This window comes from Drosophila busckii, chromosome 2R (assembly GCF_011750605.1).
Source record: "Drosophila busckii strain San Diego stock center, stock number 13000-0081.31 chromosome 2R, ASM1175060v1, whole genome shotgun sequence".
NCBI lineage: Eukaryota > Metazoa > Arthropoda > Insecta > Diptera > Drosophilidae > Drosophila > Drosophila busckii.
Window position 1 is genome coordinate 18,104,123 of NC_046605.1, and position 9,530 is coordinate 18,113,652.

Below are 9,530 nucleotides of genomic sequence, written 5' to 3' on the forward strand. Positions count from 1 at the left end.
GAATGTGAATTATTTCTAAAATAAATATATGCTCGTTTTTTAATGTAAGGCATCGGTGAAGAACATGACAAAGCGCTTTTGTAATTTTTCTAGATTTTTCCGTTAAATATTTCCGTTGAATATTGTAGATGTAAATCTTTTATTGCGATTTGCAGGGGAGGGGCGAGAAAATAAAACTAAATAAATTAGTACTGGCTTAGGAGCGCACCTAGATATAAAATTTGGTTGCTCTAGCTCTTATAGTTGTTAAGAAACAGTTGCTCATACAGTCAGACAGACGGACTCAGTTCATCTTGCTGATAAAGAATAAATATACGTTATGGTGTCTGCCACGTCTGCTTCGCCCTGTTACATACAATTGCACAACTTCGTGATACCCTTTGCCATTTTTCGTGCAAATTTCAAAGTGTATAAGCTACGAACAGATGAATCGAAACGTGAGCATAACTTCATTAATCTTTCAAATGATGTCTGTGCATCCAAAAAACGAGCGCAAAACCTCAAACCGGTCGTCATCAATGTGATGTGATGTGATCAAGTTCAAAGTCATTTGGGCAGCAGCTTCCGTCACCAGTTTGAGTTTAGCTATAAAATAGCTATAAAAGCAATGCATTTAGTCAAACCTACAGCACACTTGAACTGTTCATCGCAGCATAAACAAGCAACTAAACCAAATCAAAATGGTAAACGCTTCAACTTAATCTTATCTCTTAAATCTTTACTTATCTATTTCGTTATGCAGAAATTCGTCATTGTTATTGCCGTTGCCTTCCTGGCCTGCGCCTTTGCCGATGTCTCCGAGCTGGCTCAGCCCGGTTACGACTATCCCCAGCCCGCTCCCGTTGAGAGCTACATTCCACCAGCAGCACCCAAGAACGAATACATTCCACCAGCGGCTCCAGCTTCAGAGTACATCCCACCCGCACCCGTTGCCGCTCCCGTTGATGCCTACATCCCACCCGCAGAGGAGTCTGTGCTGGAGGAGATCGAGCAGCCCGCTCAGGATGGTTACCGTTACAAGACCGTGCGTCGTCGCGTCTTCCGTCACCGCAACTAAATCCGAGACTTTATCTCATTGTTGTTATTGCTAAGCTCGAGTGTAATTGATTTAATGCAGCTGGAGAGTAAATTAGAGAATTTGTTACTGTAATTGTTGTCTTGCAATTGCTTTGATATCAAAGTAACCACCAGGATAATAAAGCCTAAAATACCAAAAAAAAAAAAAAAAACACAATATTTTTAATTTTTACTCAGATTGTAGATCAACAATTTTTATACAGCAGTTCTAGAATTGACTTTTTATTCTTATAGAGTAATATAGATTGAATCTAAAAATCGCTAGGAATAAAATATAAATATAGCTCAGATATATTTCATTGAATAGTTTTACAATCTTATTGAACACATTATATTACATTACTTTTTTTAAACCACAAAAAAAGTCCAAATTTTCTCTTCTATTTTAAATTCAAATTACAAAACAGAGAACATTTTGCTGAATTTTATTTTTAGGCTTAGAAGACTTTAGAAAAAATTTTATAAACAGCTCTACGGCAAAATGGTAAATAATATTTTTAAGCCTTTTCTATATTTTCCAATGTTCCGTTCCTAATCGTAAACATTGAACATTTGATGTTGATTAAAAATATTTAAACAACTTTGTTAGCTTCAAAATGAAATTTTTCGTTCTCAGCTTGCTGCTTGTGGCTTGGGAGGGGATTCAACTATCTGGTCTCTAACACAAGTTTATTGCTATTATTGCTTTTATAACTCAGCACTTAGTAAACATTCAACTGTCAGCGCCATAAACAACTTCATTTGCCATTCATCGGGCAGGCGAGCGAGCGAGCGAGCAAGGAGTCTGGGCACTCCAGCTGTAGCTCCAACAATGACTGTAGCTCCATTCCCGCTGAGTGGCCGGCATCGATAAGTTACCCGCCGCCGCCGCCGCCGCCCCCCTCTGCCCGTTTATAAAACGTTTAACATTCGTGACATATTTCGCATTTGGTTCTGTGCGTCGTGCACAGAAATTTATAGACTTTATCCATTAGGAAAACAATTACGACTGCAAACAATGGCGCGCAGCACCGTCGCAGCCGTCGCAATGGACATTGGCCAATAGCCGCAGAGCAGCCGCAGCCGAAGCGACTCCCTGGCCAGCATAGCCAGCATATGTTGCAATTGCGGGATCGGCCCAGACACCCTGTTAGCGCCAACTTACGGTTCATTGTACTTCTTGGCGCGTAACAACAACAACAACAAGAATAAAATAAAAATAAAATTCATACATATTTTCTTATTATTTTGCCGCAGAATATGCGACGTCTGCCTTCTTGGCTGCGAACACAAATCCAATTACCTTCAAAATAATAAACTTATGGAATATCTCACACACACACAGAGAGAGAATGAAACACTTGCTTTATCAACTGTTGATAGACTCCATGGGGAATATGTGTTCGTATGTCAACAAAGACCAATACGCGTACTTTTTTGTAAGTAACAGCTGCCAGGCTAAGAATTTTGCCTTGAGGCAAACACTGTCTGTGGATCGGTACGGTTATAGCATTAAATTAAATATACCCTATATGACTAAGCACTAGTTCTAAGCTAATAAAATAATTGCTTACTAGGCAACAGCACAGAATGTATTTTATCATATCGGAAATAGAAAATTGCCCCACATTGCTTACTTAGAACTAGCACTAGAGCTAGATACCTACTGCCAACTAGTGAAGTATATAGGTCCTCAGGTAATAGCTACTTACATAGGTAGCCATTCTAGCAATAGCGATATGAAATACAAAAAAAAAAACACTATACAATTAATTGGTAGTTAATTTTAATTCATCTTTAATCTATTATTTATTATAGGCTTCAATAATGTGTCTGTTTTTAAATTTTGTGTTTGACCAATTAGCCAAAATTTACAATATCAAATACATATAATATTCCAAACAAATTGTGTAAAGACTAGAAGTAAATGAAAAGTAAAATATATATAAAAATTCAAGCAATAACACATTGTTTTTACACTGGCTTTAAATAAAATATAAAATAAATAAATATAATAATACTTATACTATACTAATACTGCATAAATACTTAATAGGTTGTAGTACAGAATTCAATTCATTAAAAACAAGCCTATCGTAGTGTTACCCCTTCAATAACTAAAGACTTCAAAGCAAATTAAAGCTAACAATATTTCTGAAATACTTTTCTTTATAGAATATTTTAAAGTCTGACAAATAATTGTAGAGAAAATCATAAGATTAATTACTAGTTAGTTTTAATTCGGTTTTGGTTTCTTATCAATAGTTGTATATTATTTTTTTCAGAACTTCACTATTAAGAAAAATAAAAAAAAAACATCAGAACAGTCTGTCTGATGAAATGAAAAATTAAATTCAGTGAGCAATAATTATAAATAAAGCTATGCGATTAATTAGTAGTTAGTTTTAATTTTTGTTCTGTAGATTTTATTATCAAGACTATCACTATTCACTATTAAATGAAACTAAAAATATTTTCTAACTACCATGAGCTGTAGCATTATTATAGAACATCTTAAAGTCTGCCTGAGCCTGAGCCTGACGACGTGACGTTCTCTTGTTTTTCTTTAGTAAGAGTCGTGAGGCTGCCTGTCTGGCGATTTCCACAGCTTGTTTGCTGCTCATTATACGCTTTGGCGACAAAATGCACGAGCACAAAATAATTTTGCCACTTGCATGTCATCAGCATAAACTGGGTGCAAAATATGTGGCGTCCATTGGTGATGGTCGCCAGCCAGCCAGCCAGCCAGCCAGCCAGCCAAGCCAGCCATCCAGCTAGCTGGAGTTGCCTCCGGGGGCAACGTCGTCGACCAAAAAGGAAATTCGTTTTACAGCAAAGTCAACAGCAATTGGCCAAATGACTTGTAAGGGTTTTTCTTTCAGCCATATCCAAGTCACAGTCACTAGTCAAGTAGTTGGGGCTGAACATCCTTTTCAGGCTGGCAGGACGAGCAGTTTATTGAATTCGCATATTTTCCCATTTTGCATTATGGCAAACAAGTTTGCTCTTTTTTTTTCTGCTTTTCTTTTTTTGTTTTTAGCAAATTCTGTGCATGCTGTTTGATTTTGTAATCGAGGATTTGTTTGTGTTTGTTTTCTATACATACTGCGTATATTTTTCCTTATTTTTGTTTTTTTGGTGGTGGTCGGTGGGGCATTCAATGCTTTAGCCATTTGCTTTTTGTGCTGTTTGGTTAGCTCAAATTGGTCTGGTCGGCGAATTGACCTTTTTACTGCATTGACGATACAGACAAAGTCGTTGAGGCGGCCCAAAGTGCCGCTGACATGTGTTTGGCCTTGAGCGGTTTATTTGGGGTTTGTGGCAATGTGTGTACATCTATCTCCTTGGATATGTAGATTGTCAGAACTTGTGGCATGTTAAGTGGAAGCAAAACGGAGCTGAGTAGATTGACTAAAATCCAACCAAGGCATGACCTGTTGGACTGCTCAATCGCTTCGACTTCTTAGAGTCCTCTTTAAATGTAATCTAGATAATGTATCCCATCATAATACTTACTGTTCTTTAGGATTAGAGTTGCATATTAAATATTTCACATGTAAATTTTATAATAAAAGCTTGTTACCTAAACAACTAAATAAAATTTGTTAATTTTAGATACAATTTGTTCGAAATTTCGCATGATTTAATTCTAATACGAAAAAGAGAACGATAGAGGATATGAACATGTTTTATTTATATTTAGATTTTATATACATAAGTGGGCAAAAGTATTTTTACAAACAATTTTTGCAGCGCTCTATTATATATATTTCTATTTCATTAAGTACAATTTGTAAATTATTTATGGGTTGTTAGCTCCTAATCCATGGAAATCTCATAATGTAGATTAGTATTAGTACAAGTATTTTGACAATAAAATTTTTAAATTTTTTGCTAGCTAGAATATTAGCTGACATTTAAAAATATTTTCTAAGCACTTGAATTACAGTTATTCTTGAACTTTCTTCTTTTTACAGAGTTAAGATATCATACATTTTTTGTAAAAAAGTTATTGGTAGATAACATAAAACAATTAAAGATTTGAATAAAACATTTCTTCTGGCATATAAATATAATTGTCAAATAATTATTTGACTGAAGTATAATTTAATAGGGTACATGTATTTATTAAAGCAAAATCGTACCGAAGTTCAGAGAGCTTGGGAAACTCGCTTTATTTTGTAGAAAATATATAAACCAGGCAATATTTTTTGTATAAATTTAATCGTACCATGAAATTTTAAAAACGTTTCTCATTTGACTAAATACAAAATGAGTTCATTTAAAATCATTTTGTTGTATATTGAATTTAAATTAATTTAGCAATTTATTTAATTTAGCAATTATTGCATTTCGTTAACTTGTGCAAATTAGTTTTGCCATTTTTTTCAAACTATTAATTAATTTGCTTTAAAAATTGATTTTTATTCACATAAATTTTCGTGGTTTTAACTGTTTAACAATCAAATATAATTTCGTTATAGCTTCTTTGCAATTCGTAAGATTAGTCAACAAAGGTTAAGCTTAATTGCGGTGACGGAAGACACGACGACGCACAGTCTTGTAGCGATAGCCATCCTGGGCTGGCTGCTCGATCTCATCGAAGACGGGCTCCTCGGCCGCTGGGGGAATGTAGGTGTTCTTTGGAGCGGGTGGAATATAGGCCTTGGCGGGTGCAGCGGGGGGAGGGATGTATGAGGGCTTGGGTGCTGGTGGGGGGGGAGGGATGTACGCGGGTACGCGGGAGGAGCAATGTAGGTGCTTCTTGGTGCTGGTGGTGGGGTTGGTGGTGTGGAGAATGTATGAGGGCTTGGGCGCTGGTGGTGGGGGTGGGATGTACGCCTTGGCTGGAGCCGGAGGAGGAGGAATATAGGTGTTCTTTGGAGCTGCTGGCGGAGGAATATACGAGGGTGCGGGTGCTGGTGGCGCCGGCTGTGGATAGTTATAGCCCTGATCGAGCTCCGAGACATCCGCGCAGGCGCAAGCCAAAAAGGCAACGGCTACAATCAGAAATTTCTGCAATAAAATTATCGGTGGTCAGTATGTGCCCCATGCTATAGAATAATCCTTTAATAGTTGGTTTACCATTTTTGGAATGGTCTCTTGTTGTGTTGATGCTTGGATCACTGTTTGCTGTATGTAGTTGAACTCTAAACCTGCTGCGGCTTTTATAGCTCGGCTCGGGTCAAAATTAATTGCGTGCTGCCCTCAAGTGCCACACGACGAGTTCAGCTTGAAATACAATTTCATAGTTCACACTCACACTCGCAGTCATAGTCATAGTCAGTCAGAGATAGAGTCACAGTTGGTTGTCGGAAGAGGGGTGCCCAATGTCAAGTGGTTGGACGTGTTTCTGTTTGAAAACGTCCGGCAGCAAGTCATAGACAATGCTTAAATGCATTGTTAGTCTCTGAGTCTGGGGTCAGCTATTGAAGTCGCCAAAGGCTTCTTGAATTAGATCACAAGACAATCAAGATTTGCATATAAATTGTTTATGTTGCCACAATGCGGTTTTGTTTTTAGTTAAGATAAGCTACTAAAGTGTATTTATATTAATATTAATCAATGTTTGTGTCAAATATAAAGTTGAGCTTTAGCTTTATTTAGTGCAATGTTAGAGCATCTAAGCTGCGGTTTACCTAGAAAAGTCGTTCACGCTATTTTTTATTATTATTATTATTTTTTGTTGAATCTTTGTTGCCGTGCAGCGTCTCTTGAGATTGATGGATGCTCGTGGGTCAGTCGCACAATTAGCGGTGTTGTTTATTTTAATATCATGTTTGCCAATATACACTTATCTACTTGGTCAAAAGAAAAAAAAAACATGCACGTCTGACTTGCCCACAAATCATTGAACTAATGTGGTAAACTTAGCTAGCTAGTCTTCAATTAACAGCGTCTCATTAAAGTCTCTCTAGCGTTGCTTTTAGAAGAAAATAAATTTTAATATAATGGCTCTAACAAATAGTAACACTAACGGTTATAAGCAAGAAGTTGTGTGTTTAAGCAAAATATATTTTATTTGTTTTAGATTTCTTTTTTAAACTAGCATTTTTATTATATACTTAAATCTATTTATTTAAATTGTAACAGCATAAGACTGGTTTAATGTTTAATTTTAAAAAATATTTTTCTTTAGATGCTGACTTAAATCTATTTATTTAAATTGTAACAGCATAAAACTGGTTTAATGTTTAATTTTAAAAAATATTTTTCTTTAGATGCTGACCCACATTAGGTGTGGAGGCAAATTATATATTTGTTTTAAATAACATAAAAAACAGAGTATGTTAAAGAGCTATTATCACTCTCCACTCTTTCTTACAAAAGATATAGATAGCGATCTTACATAAGTATTTGCGCTCATAGCTTAAGCTAGGCAGCTTTCTCACTATAAAGAACATTAAAGATTTCAACTCGAAAACTAAAGTTGAAACTATTTTTCTGCCTAAATATATTAAATAACATGCTGGTGGTAACTCAAATTTTTATTAGACTGGAAAGATATAATATTGTTTTAAAATTAATTTAAAAAAAAATATATGAAATTAGATAAGGTATCCTGTATTCTCAAATTTCAATTGATTTGGATTATAATAGTTTAATGAATTTCTCTTCAATGTTTTCCTTTGTAAGTAAATTGTTTGAATTACATTTTTACATGAAAGTTTATTGAGCCTACATAACATACTTATATAGACTCTGAAAACATCAGATTATTTATTTAATTAAATAAAATAATATTTTATATTTAAACTGAATGTTGAAAGTCTTTCACTTTCATTAATTTTATAACTTGCCTTATGTTTTAGAAAGAGCATCTAGGCTTATACTTGACCACTCTTCACAATGGTGTCTATTATGATCTATAATGGCTTTTAGTTTTCAATGTTTCTATATGCGCAGCTTATTTTTAATGTTTTTATTTCAAATCTGCATTTTTATGTTTTTTTCGTCTGCGTTTTCTGTTTTTAGCTGACCAATGCTGATTTATGTTTGGATAATAAGCTTCGAGCCTATGGCAGCGTTTCAAGTTCATGCTAAAATTAATAATAATTCGCTTGGAACTCTCTTCCTGTCTCTCTATCAGTTTTTGTTTCTCTTTCATCTTGTGCTAATTGCTGAGAATTCACATTTGCCTAATTAATTTTCAACGCCAGTGGCATATTAAGCAGCTGCTGGGTAAAGAGTTCGACTAATCTCAAACTGGATTTATCGCTTAGACAATAAGTGTGTCGTAAATCTTAGACAAAAGACAATAAACCAAATAAAAAACAAGCATATTTTTTAATGGCTAAGCATATTTGTAGTTGTTCCGGTAGCTGCTGGGAGGTATGCAAATCCATTGCTTAGATTAATCTTGAAGATGAAGCTGGTTGCCAGTCAACCTATCCCAATAAAAATATTGTGGTGTTTTTTTTTTTAAACTTAATAAAACTTTATTGGTTGAGCTACAGGTTCTCGTCTTGGGTTAGGGGTAACTATTTAAAGACGACGACGGACGACACGGCGCACGGTCTTGTAACGGTAACCATCGGCGGCAACGGGTTCGATTTCCTCAAGAACGGGCTGGGGAGCCAGAACTGGGGCGGGAGCGGCACGGACTGGGACGGCAGCGGGAGCAGCAACGGGAGGAATGTACTGGTTGACTGGGGCAGCAACGGGAGCAGCCTCAACACGGACGGGAGCGGGAGCAGCAACGCGGACTGGAGCTGGGGCAGGGGCAGCAACCTCAACGGGTGCTGGGGGAATATACTGGTTGACGGGAGCAGCAACTGGAGCAGCCTCAACGCGGACTGGAGCGGGGGCAGCAACACGGACTGGAGCGGGAGCAGCAACGCGGACTGGAGCGGGGGCAGGAGCGACAGGGGCAGGCACATCAACAGGTGCTGGAGGAATGTAGGCGTTCACTGGAGCTGCGACAGGTGCAGGGGCAACCTTAACGGGGGCTGGAGCTGGAGCCACGGGGTTGTAGTTGTAACCCAGATGGGAGACATCGGCATGGGCAACAGCCAAAAGGGCAAAGGCAACAACGAGGAATTTCTAAAAGGCAAAAGGATTAGTCTTAGTCCGTTTGGATGATGGCGATGATGATGATGATGATGCTGCTCTGCTGCTTGCTTACCATGTTGGATATGTTACTTGGAACGCTACAGTTGAGAGTATGTTTTGGTTCACAGACAACTGGAGTATTTATATGAAATTGTGATGAGATGAGAATATTATGGAAATGCTTGATCAGACGCAAATGTTAATGGAATGGCCAGGCAGAGTATATTTTGAATGGGGCATAGTACGTCGTGGATGAGAGATTACCAAGGCGGAAGAGAAACATAATTGCAATTTATGATACACACGACTTGATAAACTAGCAAAAGGATGAAAAATGTAGGAAATTGAATATTTATGAAACAAAAAATAAATGCAGACAAATAAGCTTAATAAGCTGTCAATAATTTTGAATTTAAAAAAGC

General features: G+C 36.9%; 3 protein-coding genes across 3 annotated transcripts; 1 reads left to right on the forward strand and 2 right to left on the reverse strand.

Annotated features, from left to right (window-relative positions):
• The first annotated feature begins 626 nt into the window (after window positions 1-626).
• On the forward strand, window positions 627-1,212 carry LOC108595836 (protein transport protein sec31). The gene is made up of 2 exons (XM_017981126.1): window positions 627-683; window positions 743-1,212. The coding sequence occupies exons 1-2, from the start codon at window positions 681-683 to the stop codon at window positions 1,055-1,057; spliced, it is 318 nt and encodes a 105-aa protein (XP_017836615.1). The 5' UTR covers window positions 627-680; the 3' UTR covers window positions 1,058-1,212.
• A 4,347-nt stretch (window positions 1,213-5,559) lies between these two features.
• On the reverse strand, window positions 5,560-6,172 carry LOC108595447 (leucine-rich repeat extensin-like protein 6). The gene is made up of 3 exons (XM_033293079.1): window positions 6,142-6,172; window positions 5,879-6,072; window positions 5,560-5,782 (listed from the first exon to the last, which is right to left on the reverse strand). The coding sequence occupies exons 1-3, from the start codon at window positions 6,142-6,144 to the stop codon at window positions 5,581-5,583; spliced, it is 399 nt and encodes a 132-aa protein (XP_033148970.1). The 5' UTR covers window positions 6,145-6,172; the 3' UTR covers window positions 5,560-5,580.
• Window positions 6,173-8,541: 2,369 nt separating this feature from the next.
• Window positions 8,542-9,199, reverse strand: LOC108594699 (skin secretory protein xP2-like). The gene is made up of 2 exons (XM_017979839.1): window positions 9,182-9,199; window positions 8,542-9,099 (listed from the first exon to the last, which is right to left on the reverse strand). The coding sequence occupies exons 1-2, from the start codon at window positions 9,182-9,184 to the stop codon at window positions 8,542-8,544; spliced, it is 561 nt and encodes a 186-aa protein (XP_017835328.1). The 5' UTR covers window positions 9,185-9,199.
• Window positions 9,200-9,530: the final 331 nt, after the last annotated feature.